Below are 17,195 nucleotides of genomic sequence, written 5' to 3'. Positions count from 1 at the left end.
CATTAAAAATAAGACATTACACTCCTTAGAAAGCAGCATCAATGTGAATTCCAGAGTTTGTAAATAACAGTATAATGTGCCTATAATCAAATAAATTCAGTCAAAGGCTAAATTAATTTCTATAGAATAAAAGTATTGTAATAAGGGCAAAATAATCTATTATAAATTTTCAGAACTGTTGGCATCAATGTCCTTGTTTGGCTCTACATTAATTAAATTGACCTTTTAAGCTGTGTACCATGAATGTTTATGATACTGTCATGACATGTTTTATTGCACTCTCCTCTCAAAACAAGTATACTGACACATGGATGAAATAACTGTAAAAGGTTGTTTGGTTTTGTAATTATAATATTTAACCTCATAAAAGATATTTCCTCTATTTACAAGCTTAAGCTAGATCAGTAGCTTCCAGATTAATAAGCAAAATCACAAGCCCAGGCCAAACATGATTAACAATAATCTCTGCTAGTATTTCCTGAAAGAAATCTATCATTAAACACAGACTCTATATATAGTTTCTATAGATATATGTAACAGATTTCATCCAGAACATGTTTTTCTATGCATTGTTCATGCCTAATCTCCATTTCTGAAACAATAATTCCAAAACCAAAAAGCATTAGAATAGAGATAATCTGCTTATCAGTACTATGGAGTTGCAGTTGCCACAAGGTTCTCCTCAGCCCACAGCAGAGACAGGCTTAGCCAACCAACCTTGCAACAGCTCCCTTAACTATCCTGCCTGTTAGGTTAGGTGCTTGCCTGCATGCCCAGAAAGGAGCACAGAGGAATAATGCAGGTGGGGCAGCGCACACAACACCCTGCCTGGCCACTCCAAGCCTATCACGGGAGTCATCAGCCCACCAAAGGCACATCTCCACCTGCCAGAGGTACACAGGCAGGTGGGAAACACAAAGGTGGGACTCCAAGGAAAGGATACTCTGCCCAGAGCCTTCCCAGGATAGTCACAGGAGAGCCTCAGCCCCAGCTTCCATAAAACCCATCAAAATAAGTCAACACCACAGCACCTTTTGGACTGAGGGGTTGCTGCCCAATGGTATGGGACACATTGTAAGATGTTGGGAAATTGGGATTGTACAAGACTTATTATGGGATGCTTATGGAAGGAAACAAACGCAAGGAAAGAAGGGATTACAGGAGGAATAAAGGTGGAGGAGCATAAGAAGATAAAAAAGGCTGGCCACCCGTAAACAGCGGCTGCTCAGAATGACTGTCTGGTCATGCCATGTGCCTGATCATCACCATCTGTCTTATCACTAATTTAAATTTCTAATTATTTTTCTGCATGATGGCTTCTCATTCTGAGCACATGTGTGTGTACAGGAGCTAAGAGTGCCAGGAACTAGAGTCAGATCACAGGTCAGAAGACCCATGTGCCTGTGATGCCAGTGACCACAGAGACCAGAGCGAGCAAAATCAAGAGCTCAAGTGCTAGCAACGGGAAAGGCCAAGATCCAGCAGCTTCTACCAGGCAGAGAGTGCCTAAGCCCCGCTGCTGGAAGCATCCCCTTTTTTAGTTGTTGGTGGTTTATTAGGACTTATAGAGGGAGGGTGGTCAGCATTGGGGGGTGTTTTCCCACTAACACACCTAAATCCTGAACCACTATAGAGGATACAGTATGAGGGTATTGGCGTTGTTTGTGTTCATGTGACTGTTCTGGGTGTCTGTCTGTGTCAATCCATGTGTATATGTGTATGTGTTGCACATCTGTATCCGAGCACCTGTGCTTCATGGGAATTTGTGGTCAGTCTTGCTACTGGTTGGACCTGGGACATGGAGCTGCAGCTTCCCTCTCTGTCAGGGGGCTGTCAGATTCAATTGTCCCTAACAAAACTTCTCAAGTTGGATGAACAACTCCCACCCTTCCCTTGTACACATCCCCCCTTCAGGATTCCCATTTTAAAAAGAACAGCCCTAACACAAAGATGCCTGTCTGACCACTCCTTTCCACACATCACAGCTCAGATTCCTATCCTCTGCCCCCACTTCAGCCCTGTGCACCAGCGATGGAAGCACTGGCTGCCTGCCCTCCCCTGGCTGGACTGGCCCTGATGAGCTGCAGGTGGCCTGTCACAGCCCATGTCTAAGGCACTTGGCTTTGATAGGGGAAGCTGTGCAAGCAGCTTGGCTCCTGACAGCCATAAGAGCAGCGCCCTGCTCGCTCCCTTCCGCTCCCCAGCACATGTGGGAATACAGCATTCCTTGCTAGCACCTTAGCCAGAAGGCTATGTGCTAACTGCTGGCCAACAATAACCTCATCGATTAACAAGGTTTTTATTTCAAGTGGTATCTTTTAACAGAATTTTTACACAAAGCTTAAACTAGTTCCAAATCATACACTAACAATTTTTTCTCCCTTGTACTGCAGCAAAGTACAGCCTTTATAGCCTTCCTTATGCTCAATTACATGAAGCTCTTGAGGAAGAACACTATCCAGTTCCTTTGAAGTATTAAGAGCTCGTAATGTAAACTTGAAAACAAAGCAGTATTTTTTAAAGTCTGTTTTATCTTACAGGATTATAAAGCTATTACTTTGCTGCACAAAAGCCCAAAGTATCTACACAGTGACTCAGAACATATAAACTGCTAATCCCAGTATTACTATGTTTCCTAAAAGCAAAAAAAGAGGCTGTTCTCAGTTCCAAAAGAGCATCTAACTACAGGAAATCACTTGTGGGAAGTCTATGTATGCAATAGACTATGCCAGAATTAAACTCTGGTACACCAATATCATCAGCTTATGTAAAGCTTGCATGCAACCCTTTGTACTTGAGTGGTACTAGCACAAGTAACACTGCTAGTGCATTACTGCAATTACACATAAAGAAAACCATTGGTTTTATCTAGAATGTTTATACTGTAAGTATTATGGCATGTCTAGTTTTAATTGATAGTGCATTACACTGTTCTTTTTACTCAGAAGAATACAATATACAGCGGCCGGTATCACTGGAGCAAATACAACCAAGGCTTCCTTCTATCTTGGCAGTAACTGAAAAATCCCTCTACTTCAAGTTCCAGGATTTACTTTGTAAAGTTCTGGACCAGTCGCCAAAAATTCACACTAGGGGAAAGCGTAGGCGGATATTGTTTCAAGGTCCAATATCTCATGACCCATCATAACTCAAAACAAATGCTTCAAACCACTGAAAGTTAATTCCAGAGTCTAATGGTATAAAACATCCAATACCCTGAAAAGCCTCTTCGTTCACTGAAATCACTCCAATCTATTATCCTGCATCCCTACCCAGCTATTCACTCCCACTCTTTAGAATCATGTCCCAAATCATACTATCACACAGACAAACATGTTGCATGAGATCCTTCCCTCACCAGATGCCTCAGTACAGACATACTTGGACTACTGCTTGGCTAGGTTTTCCAGCATACAAAAACTTCTCACCATCCTGGAAATGCAAATCTTCCCCTTCTATAGCAGCTCTGTGCCCCCAGTACCCCCTAGCTCCTATTTGCTCATAGTAAGTTTCAAGTCAACACCTTTACCACAGTTTGGTTAGACAGCCATTACCATGACAGTGTCCAAACCTTTGGAAAACAGCTCATATTCATTCCACGTGTTTCACTACTTTCACAACATGGCAATTTAAAGTATTTTAAAATAAAGGCTTTTTTTCTTCCTTCAGCAGTGCTCACTGTAGCGTAAAGTATCCAAGCTACTTTAATTCAGCCTCACTAGAACTTGAGTTCCCAGAGGTATGAATAATACTGATATATAGTTAATTGTCACTCAGTTAGAAAATGCTACAGATATATTTGTGTGTTCATGTCAGGCTTTTTTTCTTCCCCTGATTATCAAGTCTGAACACATCTCCATCTCCCTTCCCCCCTCACCCCAGTCTACTTCATCTTCAAAATAAACTGGCTACTTTTCCAAACAATCCAAGGACTTCAGTCACATTTCAATTACCAAAAATGAAATCCCTCCTAGTCTAATTAAAACATACACAGGATCAACAAAGAAGTGTATACATATTGATAGGATCACATTCAATTCAGATTTTCATAATTATTGACTAGGGAATACAATGTACCAGAACTACATTTGTAAAAACAATGAAAGCATGAAACTTCAGAAACAGTAGAAAGACTCACAAGCAGGTGTAATACACAATATTTAGCTCCTTTTAAACACAGCTATACTAACAATGATTGTGTTTGCAACATCTTATACAGTTCAGTCTTGAAGAAGTAAATACAAGTGAGGTAAGTACCTGTGTAAGTGGCAGGAGTGTTGGACTAGATGACCTCTAAAGGTCCCTTCCAGCCCCTACCATTCTATGATTCAGGCCTGAATTCAGGCAAGTCAGAACAGCATAGTGTGGTGGGAAACAGAGGACCAACACTAGTAAGAAAATACAAGTATTACTGGAAGAGGAGACAACATTTAAGGTAAACACCACCTTAAGGATTTTACCTATGGAGACAAAAACACCCACAACATGGAAAAAATAGCCAAAAATAAGATTAAATGACAAACAAGCTCAAAAAAAGCCAGCACCAACGAGATTATACACAATTATGAATTTGCTGTTGAGGTACAGACAATTGTACCTGCAGTTGAGACTGACCATGGATGAAAAAAAGTTAAGACAACAAAAATACTATTGCAAGCAAAGACACCAAAAGAGAGTTACAGGAATCAAGTTGAAAGTAACAGGTGATAGAAAAGAGCTTCAAGCTCATAAATTAGATTCTGAGACTATTTCAAAGAAAAAACTGAAAAAAAAACCCAACAACCAATCAACTTAGGAGTTCAGCAATAGCAGAATTGTAAACATTGCTGGTGGAGAAGGTTTAGGAACAAACCTGAAACAGGCAGGCCATGGAAGGAAAAATTACTTTTGAAGGTGAATGAGATAAGGCCAAAAAGTACTAGGTTGGATAAAGGCTCATAAGAAAAAGATAATTAGATAGGAAAAAAGCACAGCAAACATGAATGAAACACTACAAAAATAGAAGGGAAGAGACTGAAAAAATAAGTTCGCTTTGGTTCACAAATTTTGTCACAAAAATTATGAGAAGTCTTGCAAGTACTGGTACTATGCAAATAATAGCACAGAATAATCAAATATTTTTCATTAAGAGTTATTAGTTTAACTAGAACAAAATACACAAGCTAGAATAAAGTCCTTGTAGCACGCTGTCCTACAAAATTCTCAGTTTGCAGGTAGTGGAGCATCAACACATTCAAGTTTCTAGTCCGGAACCAGTACGCTCTGTGTCCTACTTCATGAAACAGTATTTAAACACAAAGTAGGATTAAGAACTTGGCTCTGTAATATTTGATCATTGTGCAAGGACACACACTGTTCATATGCAACTCATGCTACACATTTTTCTGCTTCTAAACACACTTCATTCCAGCAGTCATATCTGTTCATGCTCTGGTTCCTCTTCAGACTCACCCCAAAAACTATATCTCTGGCACTTTAATATACAGCAATCTAGATAAGGAATGAACAGAGAAGATGATTGAGACTATAACCAAGAATCTTTTGAAGCATCCCTAGAAAGTCTAAAGTTTGGGTTTTCTGAAGACTTCTATTCAACGTTCCAATACACAGTATCCCTAACACAGGACTCACCAAATTCAACTCTTAAAATTGAAAACAGTTTTTGCTCCTCTCCTGATATTTAGAACACTTTTTACAGAGCTATGAGACACACAAATATTTGCATTACTTATCTCTCTCTCTCCCTGCAGACACATGCCTCCAGTTTCAGTTCTGCTGGTGCTACTTTTAATTACCCTTCTGCAAAACCTGGACAATCTACACCAAACAGCAGCATCTGAAGCAGGAAGCACAGATGACCATCAACAATACAGCAAGACTGGCAACACAGAAAGTCCGATGAAAACACGTTAAGTAAACATAGTACTTGCTTCCTAACTAAATGGCTCTCCAATACAGGCTTTTGGAGGATTGCTTTCCTCTCAGTTGATTAATTTCCCCTGAAAGAAATAAAGGTAACATATAAAGTTATTTTTCTGAAAACTTCTGAGGATGCTATAAATACTTTTACAAAGGTTAAAATCCAGCCCCCTCAGAGATCTGCTGTAAGTCCTAATAAGCATTTTTTTATACTGAAACTGCAGCCTCAAGGCTGTTCAAGCTCTCAAGCAAATGAGGAACAGCACTTGAACCTTTTTTTTTTTTGTTCCAGACATGTACAGAAATACAAAATCTGAAATGTGATTTTAAAGCGCTATTAAATTCAGGAAAACTCTATTTAGCTATAGTAGAAGTAACACTCAAACAAGTAAAGAAGCCATGAATGATTCCACATAAAAAAACCTCTCCTTTTTCATTAAAGAAGTGCAACAGTAAATAGATACTGCCAACTATAGGACTATCACAAGAACACACTATACAGTACATTGAAGCTTAGAGTCAGGAACAGGTCAAGAAAAGATAGTTTAAGCAGGCTGTGGAATACCAGAGGAAAGGGAAGCTTTAACACTGTGGAATCTTAACAGCACATCAGTAGCCTCGGAGTTTTCATCTGGAAAAACAGGTAGCCATATGCATGACAGTATACAGAAGAACAGTTTACAATTTTTACATAAATACAAAATTATCTAAATGTTAATATTAGAATATTTAATATGCTTGCAACAGTCACCAGAGCTAATAAAGTCAAGGCAGGACACAGTGCTGTCAAATAGAGGATGGAGGGAAGATACTTGTGCAGTGGCTGCAAAAGCCCCTACGAATCCACCACACATAAGCCTGTTTCCTGATCAGTTTGCTGCCAGCAAACATGCTCCGACTGAGCAGTCATCTACTGGTAGCATAAGCTGCAGGAGAGCATAAACAGAGCCAGGCAAAAAAGGAAAAATTATCATGAACTCCTCATCAGTTTTGCGGTACATTAGGCTCAGCATGCAAGAAGTTTCCCGAGTTCTAACAAGATCTGGAGCAAATTTTTAGCAGTTTGCCAAAAGAACAGAGAGGAAAAAGAAAAATAAGTGTGAACGTGTTTGTTTTCATCTTTCTTTAAGAGACAAGACAGGAAATATGCAGATGCAAAGAGAACGGAGTTGTTACAGAAATAAAAAGTGGTTCCTAAAATGGTTGCAAAAAAGTGCACCTAACACGCACAGCACAAAAAAAAAAAAAAAATAGTTGACCCAAATAACTTGTCTCTTCAGAAAGGAACTAATGTACTCAACTACGTTTTGGCAGCCCATAACCTTCCTATGAAATCAGCTTTCTTGCCACCTATTTTGTAAACATACAGAAGATGCAGTAAGTGATAATCAAAAAAAGATACACAAGCATATGTAAATGAGAGTTCATATAATGTTTGCATTTACTTCCTTTCAAGCCATTAAGTGAAAAAGAACTATGTAATAAAACTAATTAACTACAAATACCAGTCGCAACAATGAAAGACACGGAGAAAACAATTCCCTACAAAATGATAAGTTCACCTTGTTCCCCCGCATCCACTCCTGGCCTTGAGGGAAAACAGCAATTATTTCTTCATTATTTTATGAAACGATATTAAGTACTTCTCAGGTTGCTTATTAGGACCTAACCTAACTAAAGATAAAACTTGGATGCAAAACCAGCAAGATCCATGTTATTTCCTTCCTAGAGAAACAGAACTCGTAACAGCTCCATTGAGATCCATTTGGAAATTATGCTAAGTTTGTTTTTATTTCTTGCTCAACCCTCTCTTAATGGAAATTATGCTGATAACAGTCCTCTCACAAAAAGAGTAATGCATGTATTCCTTATATGGAATAACAACACAAGGACACTAGCTACTTGGTGGATTCTTTAACCATTAACCAGAAACAAAAAGAAAAGCTAGTATCACACAAGTCTGCAGGCCTGAGGTGCACTACTTGTCCTTTCATTACAGCTGGCTATACTGTCCCAAGAGTATTCCTCAATGGTAGCAAGCATAAACTAGTTAAAAACCCGATACATCAGTGACAATCACTGAACGGAACACATTCTCCATATAGTGAAAACTAATTCCCACAGAAACATTTACAACTGCATCTTCTTTTACTAGATTCCACAAGCAAGAAAGCAACAGGAGAGTTTACTCCTTTTAAATTGAAAGCCTCTGTCTGGGGAGTTAACAAGATCCCTTTGTGCATAACATAAAACAGCCAATGTGAACCCTTGTCTCTGCACCAAGCTTCTTGGTATATTACAGTCACACATTGCTATTATTAGTGGTCTGTTACAAATCAACTGCTGCCATTAGCGGGACATGGTAGCATTATACCATACCTTCTGGTAAACTACAGAGCACACGAGGTCTTTAACAGCAGAGAGGGACAGGTCCTGAGCTTCAATGGTGACGGTCTCTCGAGTGAGGCCGATCTGCAGAAGGAAGGAGATCCCATGCATAGAGCCCCGGGAGTTGGTGAGGCTCTGGGTACTGAAACTGCCATTGGAGAGCCGGCTGGAGAGCCCCGACTGGGGACTTGAAGACAAAGTTGGGGTTTGTGGTGCAGCAGCATGACACATAGGTGGGGAAAACTTCTGTAAGGATGGGGGAGAGGAGTCGTTTGCTGACATCTGACTTGCTTTACTCTGTTGAGATCTCCCTAGTAGTCAAATTCTCAGAAAAATATGTTGTCAGTTCTCGGTTTGAAATGAAAACAGGGATAACGCAATTTTCCCTCTCTTAGTTCAGTAGAACACCCCTGGTCAGTAAAACTTAAATTTCCCTTTCATTCTGTGCAAGGCAAACAGTAAAATAACTTCAACTGCAAGTTACTTTAAAGGGTCATATTTTAAATACAGACTCATTTGCATGTAGATAGTCTTTTAGAATGAAAAAAAAAAAAGAAGTGTATCCTTGAGAAATAGTAGAAGTCCACGTATGTGATGAATCTATTCCTCCTTCAGAAAGCCTTCTCTGAATTCACTGGACACGGTTAACTTGGAGATCGTTGAAAGTATCTGATTTCATTTTTATAAAATCTTTTAGCTCAATCTTTTAGCAGAGGCAGAACATCTGAAGACACAATCACGCTAAACGTAATCTCTAGCTTCATCCACATAATCTCCAGCATTTTGAAACGTTGTACTCTGCCTGTAGGGGAAATGATAAGGTTGTTAGTTCACGTGAATTGCACACAACTGCATACCAATGTCACGTTTTGAATATCACATTTTTATTTTGAAGCAGTAGGGTCATCAATTCTTTGTACTGAAATATGTTACATTAGTATGATTTTGTACTTGGCCTTAACTGTTTTCCCACTGTATAATTAATACACAAGACAAATCAAGCCTAACACTGACCAATATGTTACCAGATATTTTAATTAATGCTAGTTTAGCCAAACAAAGCATTTCAATTATAAAAGAGGTTAAAATTTTAAAAAGGGAGGGGGGTGGGAGCAGGGCAGTAGACCACAGCTTTGCTCTGTACCAGCTTCAGGAGGGAAAGGAAATTCTGTAAATGTATTGAAACATCCAAGTCCTGCGTCCTGTCCCTCCCCCGCCCCCCCCCCCAAAAAAAAGTCAAAACTCAAAAAGCCTCCACAGAGCATGTACTCGGGATATCATTTTAATACTTTCATTTATGGCAACTGAAAAATATCTTACACGACTCTAACTGTAGAAAGATATGCACAACATGTAATTGAGCATTAGTTCCTTTGAAAAAAAAGGAATCATTTTATATTCACATATCTGGTCAATAAACCAGGTCTGCTACAATCTCTTAGAAGAAATAATTTCATGAGCATGGCCTCAGAATATTTGTTACAAGATGTTGTGCCACCTGATTCAGTATTTCAAGTATCTAATGAGCAACTGATATGCTCAAAAAGAATAATTTTTAGATTCCTGTGCCACTTCCGTCACAGAAAAAGCTAGCTGTGAATGCCAAAGTGGTTCAAGTGCCTAGATACTATGTATTGCTAAGAGTTTTTAAAGCATAGGTCCATACAGGACGTCAAAATCAATAATGTCACACTTTTTTTTTTCCTTCTTTTATGTACAAAAAAAAAAAAATTCAGAGAGCACATTAGTAAGATTAAATTAACTTTTGGGGGAATAAAAATTACCCAGTCATATATCACACAATATAAACTGTCCTTACTAGAAGTAACGCTGTTAACTGGCAAAACGGTCCATTAAATACATTACGCCGTCCTAGTATTTACCAGTGGAACGACTCAAACCCCAACTGCCATTGCATTCTAAAAGGCAGATAAGGAAAGAGGTACACGAAATGCAATACTGGAAGGAAAATAAACTCTTGGCCCCGTGATAACAATTCCCAACCAGAGGGGCTCCAAAAGAGAGGACAAACTGATACCTCCTGGATTTTCAGACAGATATCTACAAACTGTTGTCATCACATACTCAAGACTCATTGGACATTTACCACTGACAGCTGAAAAGACAACTGCTGCCTTAAAGAACAGAACACACAGATGATCCTGCTTTCCTCTACCCCACTTCTCACAGTGAGCCGCCGCGGCGGGATGCGTCCTGCCTGCCGCGGGTCACGCAGCCCCGTCCGGACTGGCGCTGGCAGCCGCCCGTCCCGTCCGGTCCCGTCCCGTCCCTCCCAGCTTTAAATCCCCGCTGGGCGACCCGTCCCCGCCGGCACGGCTCCCCGCGGCGCCGCTCTGCGGAGATGATGTGGCCTCGGCCCAGCACCCCCATCCCGGAGCACTCCCGCGCCACGGCGGAGCTGCCGCCACAGTGCTTCAGCCTCCGTCTCCCCCGCCCCAGCCCCTCGGGGCAGGGCCCTCGCCAGGGTTGGTGGCAGCGGCGACGTCGCGGCTCCCGCCGCGGCAGGAACTTTCCGAGTCCGCCCCCGCCCTTCCCCGGCGCGGCGGGACAAGCTCGGCCCTCACCCGACCCTCGACCCCACCGGCGGCACGCGGCCCCGTTCCGCCACGCTCACCTGCAGCCCCGCCAGATGCCGGCTGCCCCCGCGCCGCAGCCGCCTCGCGCGCATCTCCCCCACCACGCAGCCCCGCGGCTCCCCGCACACACCAGAGCCGCCCGGGACAGGCTTGCGGCGCAGGGGCTGCCGGGAGCTGTAGTCCCACGAACCCGCTCTCTCCCAGGCCACTGCGCTCAGACTAACCACGAGCCCCGGCGTGCCCCGCGCGCGCAGGGCCCGGCGCGGCAGGAGGCGCACGCGCAGATCCGCTCCAAAGAGTTTCCGTTAGTTTTCTTGCCTGTGGCAGCAGCTGCCCGAAGTCGCTAACGGAACGGAACAAGACGGGATGGGACAGAACGGGACAGGACAGCGCGGCGCCGGCAGCGGCCGCCCCTCCGGCCCCCGCCGCCTCCGGCCCTGGCCCGCACCCTCTCGCCGTTGTGCCGGCGCCGACTTCGAGTTCGCACGGCTCCTCCACCTTCCCCGCTGCCCCTCAGGAAGCGCCCGCGGGCCAGCCTGCCTGACCCCGAGCCCCCCGCACTCCTCATCTCCATCCGCTCCACTTTCGGGTCACCTTTCCGGGGCGTGGGTGGCGCGGCGTGGCCCCGCGCAGATCTCCCCAGGGCCTCGGACAGGGCCCTTCATCTCTGCACAGGAAATATTTGACCTGGTGTGTCACAGGATCACGTTGGTCTTTTTCGTGGCCGCTCTGACCCCGTAGCTCGGAAGGGCTTTCCGCCTGCCGGCCCCCGAGCTCTTCTCGGTAGCCCCGCTGATGAGGTGGTTGCTGACCACAGCGATTCCCGAGGCCCTTTGGGACGTGGCTGTCCCTGCCTGCTGCCACACTTGGGCCTTCAATTCACACAAATCCTGTGTTCCTGATGTGTGTTAATGATGCCACTCTTGCATCACCAAGCAAATCTCTGCATGCAGGATATTTAGCTAACGCAGTTTGCAAAAGTACTAAATAAACTGGTCACAAGGCAAAACTGCCTTGTGTGTAACCTCTCCCCTGCCCAAAAGTTCCCTGTTAAAAAGCAATCTGTAATCTGTCACCTTGAATTCAGATTCGATTTCTGTGAGTCCTAAGATGATATCCACTAACATAATAAGTTATCAAAGTTTAAATTGCATACCAGACTGAGAACACTGGGAAACAGCAAACTGTCAACAGAAATTCAAAGTCTTCTGATTCTCAGCTCCTCAAGACACAGATGGAGAAGCAGATTAGTGCTTTGTCATTTATAGCACTGTTTGTAATGTACATTTCTCATTTCCTTCATCTTATACTCCTGAGGCCTGGCCTAAAACCCACTGAAGCTGAGTGGAGTCTTTCTGCTAACTTCATCCTATTTTGCATCAAACCTTTACACAGTGCAGCTGCTACCAGGTCTGTGTTCTGGCTGTAGACACTTTATCTGATAAACAATTAGCCTGCAGCTTCTTGTTGAAATCTGAAACAACTTTGAACTAAAACTGTAGCAGCTAGATTCTGCTTTTAAATGGTTTTGAATGCTAAAAAACACAGAGACTTTTTAATGAAGCCTATTCCATGAATAGAGGATGTTCTTGCCAAAGCTCTGCACCAGTTAACTGAGCAATCTTCATTTCCTGTTTCCTCTAAAGTGGGACTCACACATGCTACCACTATAAATACAGAGTTTGCATCCATAAACACAATTTTTGATGTTCAGCACAAGTCATACTCTAGAGTATTTAGAGTGCAGTGAGCTGCTCACATTCTGAGTACCAACCCTAAAAACAGCTGTTTATGGATGATACCAGATGGGTATTAGGTATTACCAAAGTCACTAGGCAACAATTATACTTCTTTGTAAAGAAGCTCAGTTTTATACCATCCAACAGGGTTCGTGACATTTAATTTTCTGCCCTAAGCTGCAATAGCTGCTTTTTCATAAATTAGAAGATGGATTAGTCAAAATCAATGTATTACAGAACACAGAACAGCATCAGCCGAAACAAACCAAACTGCAAAAAATAGTTGTGCAGTGGTACTTTCTACAAAAAAACCTCAGCCCTGAGGCATCCAAAAACTTTTCTGTTTGTAAAGAGCTCCAAGTAAAACCCATCTGAAAGCAAATCTGCATTTCCGCATCTCTGTGCAGCGCAGCACATGCTTCTGTGCGTGAGCAGGACTGATGTGGCGTGACTCCATAGCGTGGTGACCTGACAGTGTCAGTCCTCTCCCCACCAACTGACAGGGGAACATTTGCTTTTTGTTACTTTTGCAACTACCATTATGAGTGATTTCCACTGGATTCCATCAAATTTCTTCATCTTGCTTCTGAACCCACATCAGCCCTTCAGGTAGCTAGCTCAGAGCTGAAGCCAGTTGCACTTTACAAACTGCTCTCTCTTACAGCTACAAGTTACCAGGAAATAGGGACTTTTATTGTATTTATTTGCTTTTATTTAAAAGCTCTGATTTTCATTGTATCTGTACATGGAAACATAATATATTAATTTGTACTCACCAATCAGATGTTTGGAATATTTTTGTATAATCTTATTGGGTTACCAAGAAGGCCTGGAAGACTTGATGGTGCAGTTGTCTGAGAAATTCCGTTAAGTATGTACTGCCATGACTATTTTTCACTGCTTTTGACACTGATCTTGCATAGCAAATGCTCTCATTCAGGATTTGCAAGATCTGCAAGAAACCCTTTGCAAAAAGAGGAACTAATATATCTGTGGATAAAATGCCAAATGCTTTTTTTAAAAATCTTTTCCTTTTTCCTTCTTTTTTCTTTTTCTAGGTTTTTTTTTCCTTTCTTTTCCCCAGTTCCTGTTCTCCTTTCTCTCTCCCTCCTTCCCCCTGTAAGAGAACTGAAAAAGTGTTAGGAGTTCAGGTTTGGTTTGGATAAAATCCTGAATTGTGGATATGTCTCTGCATTACCTCATTGTCTCGGTTTGAGCCCTTAGCTGAACTTTGTCCTAAAATCTACCTCTAACAAAACAGTGCAAAGTTTAGTATAGAATTAAAAAACACGGAATCAAAATTTACTTTGGTGTAAATCCACTGAAAACAAAAGATATTTTTATATTATGAATTATATGTAAGTGACTCTGGAATTCATTTACCCCCTGCTGGTTTAAAGCATGACCCCACAGATCCTTGCTCCTGCTGTGTGGGCAGCCTCATTCACATCACATAATCCTACTGTACCAACTCCAAAATAAACACAGGGTTATTTCCCTAAATAAGGGTTTAGGGCTAATCTGCATATTTCATGTGTGCATTTTGTCAGTGGATACATCAGCCAACAGAAACAGAATCCTGGATCACAAGGTGTAGTACTTCCACTGCCTGGTAAAGGCTCTGTCCCAAACCCCACAGAGGCCAGTGGTGAATGAGTGGACTGGATGAGGAGCAGCTGAAGCCCACAGAACACACATGAGCTTCAGGCTTCTGCAGCCCAACCACTCTGTCCCTCATGGCTGTAAGAGCTGCCCATGGTTTCTGGGCATGCAGCAGCCCAGGCTGCAACACACAGGAAGTCTCAGCCAGTACATTCTGACTGCTGGCTCCCCACAGCTGATGGTAAATCAGCCATAGCTCAGTCACTAAATTGCCTCGTATGACATGGATTCAAAACACAACAAACCACACTTACTCTCTTCTGCCTACTATGGAAGAGCTGAGCATCAAAACTGGATCTGAAACGGTGGAAGGTGCAGGATTCTCCCTTCTTGACAGAATAGGCATGTGTTAAAGCCCCAGCAACTGGCAGTGCATTTCTGCAGTCAATAACCGAGGTAATGACCAAGCACGCAACCTCACCTTCCCAGAGGCCGTTTGGGCTGCAATCCTTTGCTGTAGCGCCAGCACAAGGAAAAGTTTTTGACAGTGCTGCCTCTAACGTCTGTCCTTCGGGACTTCAGTAGGTGGCACTGTCACACCAGCTGGCTGACCAGGGATGCTGTGGAAGGGATGCGGTACACATTACGGTTTCATAGATGATGTGTGCTTTTCTTCAAACAACATAGATTATTTTTTGTTCTACTCTAGATGATATCTCATTGCATCTATTGGATTTTTCAGGATAATAAAATAGAACATGAACAATTCATTGACATCTTTTCAGTTCGGTAGCACGAAGCAGGACTAAACAACACATTTTTCCTTTATAAATCCCTGGAAAAACAAAATGTTAATCACCTCTGATTAATTTTTTTTTAACCTTTGCGTGTGATTTTTACAAACAGTTCTGTAATTCTCTTTTCAGCTGTGAACTGCTCTCATTTCTGTAACATTTCAATAGATGCCTTTTTTTTTTTTTTTTTTGCCTCATCAGTCTTTATATCATTTGACTTGGTACTACCTGGGGTGGCTATGTGGCAGGGGGAGAAAAGTCTTGCCTAAGAATTTTGAAAACTGCACCTTTAAAAATCATATTGAATCTCTCTACACATCTGGGCCAGCACCTACTGTGTTTCCCTTGTAGGTGAGATCAACACTGTCTCAAAGTGACTTTACATCTGCAAATTCATAAACTGTCAAAGAATTGTCACTCTTGGTGGGATCACCATCCCTTAGGGGAAAGCCATGTCAACTAGAACTGAATCAAACATATTCTTGGCAAATTTTTCTTGTAGCTATTGTTTGGGTTTGAGGTTGTTTTTCCTGCTAAATTGTATGAGAACCCTGGCACAACAGCTAGAAATTTTGTCCAGCATCTGGACTATATAGTCAACCACAGGAAATCTGATGGAGGGGCAACAGATTTTTTTGTTCTGTTTTGTATTCCTGCTGGGATCACTGTCATCTTGGTAGGTGGATTTAGATTAATTTCCCATGGCTTGATCTCTGCTGACATGATAGAGCTTTTTAAGAATCTGCAAACCATGCTGATTTTTCTTGGTAATCTAATGATTGCCCGTTTCTCCCTACTCACTGGTGACTTGGCTTTGCATTTCAACAATTTCCTAACAAAGCATGTGTCCTCACAAAAACATGTGGACTTTTGTGGGGGGAGGAAAAAAAATGGCACTGATTTAAACTAACTCTTCATTTCCCCATGTGTAAAAAATCTGGATACAGCAACATTCTGAATATCATCTAGAAGGATGCTGAATCTGCAGTAAAGCTACTGCCACCAGAGATCCCATCTGTATGCTGGGCAGCAGATCCACCACCTTTTCTAGGAAATCCATGGAATCTAGGTCAACAAATTGCTCAATTTCTCTAATATTACCCTCGCAGGCAGTCTGAATATATGCAAAGCTATAGTTCCCATGATGCAATTTTCCAGTACAAAGCTGAAGAGCAGCAGATGATTATTCCCCCTCCCTCCCTTTTTTTTTCTTTCAATTTGTTTTAGCATTAAGTCTGAACTTCAAGAGTGATGTAAAAATTTGAGACTTTAAATGGGGTATCTGTGATAAAGAGCAGTCAGATGTTTTCTATTAACATCACAGAGTAAGGATGGTAGCGTCAAATGACCTAAAGGAGGGCTGGTGCATGTCTTTGGTTTAATCATTTTAACTGGTCTACTGCACAACTTTTCCTTCTATGGTAGTCAACGGTGTAAATACATAATTTTACATGCCTGAGGACAGGACTGCCATTTGGGCATGTATTGTCGGTTCAGGCCCAACAAATAGATGGTAAGAGTAGCTTATACAGTAATAACTTAAACCGATTTACAATTCTAGAAGTCTTTTCCTTCCAATACCCTTCAGGAATACTCATTTCAGACCAGTTATCAGAAATACCCAGCAGCCAAGGTCCATTCTCAGCAGAAGCCCAAAGCCACTCTCAAAGTCCTCCTTCAGATGCCCCGGGGCATCGATCTCCCAGAGCCCCGTGATCACAGGAGCCACATAGCTTTTACTCCTTTCAAAGCCGTTCCTGGAAACACAAAACATGTTTTCAGGGGAAACCACAGGCTTCGGCTCTTCCCACGGTGAAAATGGCGAGCCCCCGGGAGCCTCGCCTTGCCACACGGCCATCCCGGAGGGTCGGGAGGAGGAGAAAGGAGGGAGGAGGCGATGGTGACGGGCCCGGGGTTGGTCACAGGCAACCGCCCTGGTACTGCTGACGTGGTGCGAGGGACGAGGCTCATTTCGGAGGGAAGACGAACCGGGAGAGGCTGGCAGAGCTGCGGCTGCGATAGCCTGTGCCCGCTCTTCTGCGGCAGCATTCCTCCCTGCCTCTTTCTCTCCCCCTCCGCCGGCACCGGCCCTGGCTCGCCCCGTTGCACTCCTGGACTTCGGAAAGGCGGAGGGAAGGGGCTGGCGGGGAGAGCTG

At 42.8% G+C, this 17,195-nt stretch overlaps 1 protein-coding gene across 2 annotated transcripts in view; it reads right to left on the bottom strand.

The window, feature by feature from the left end:
- PRKD3 (protein kinase D3) overlaps positions 1-11,054 on the bottom strand; it is a 47,000-nt gene extending 35,946 nt beyond the window's left edge. Inside the window, exons 1-2 of one of the 2 annotated variants that reach the window (XM_061991118.1) lie at positions 10,943-11,054; positions 8,299-9,109 (exon numbers count right to left, since the gene is read on the bottom strand). In XM_061991118.1, the coding sequence (XP_061847102.1) occupies positions 8,299-8,589 (291 nt within the window). In that variant the 5' untranslated portion in view covers positions 8,590-9,109; positions 10,943-11,054. Of the gene's footprint in view, positions 1-8,298; positions 9,110-10,495; positions 10,519-10,942 lie in introns of those variants that run through there. The other variant, XM_061991119.1, reaches the window with a different exon arrangement.
- Positions 11,055-17,195: the final 6,141 nt, after the last annotated feature.

The sequence above is a fragment of the Colius striatus genome, chromosome 2 (assembly GCF_028858725.1).
Source record: "Colius striatus isolate bColStr4 chromosome 2, bColStr4.1.hap1, whole genome shotgun sequence".
NCBI classification, from domain to species: domain Eukaryota; kingdom Metazoa; phylum Chordata; class Aves; order Coliiformes; family Coliidae; genus Colius; species Colius striatus.
Note: the sequence above shows the minus strand (reverse complement) of the source record. Positions and strands in the feature narration are given on the sequence as shown.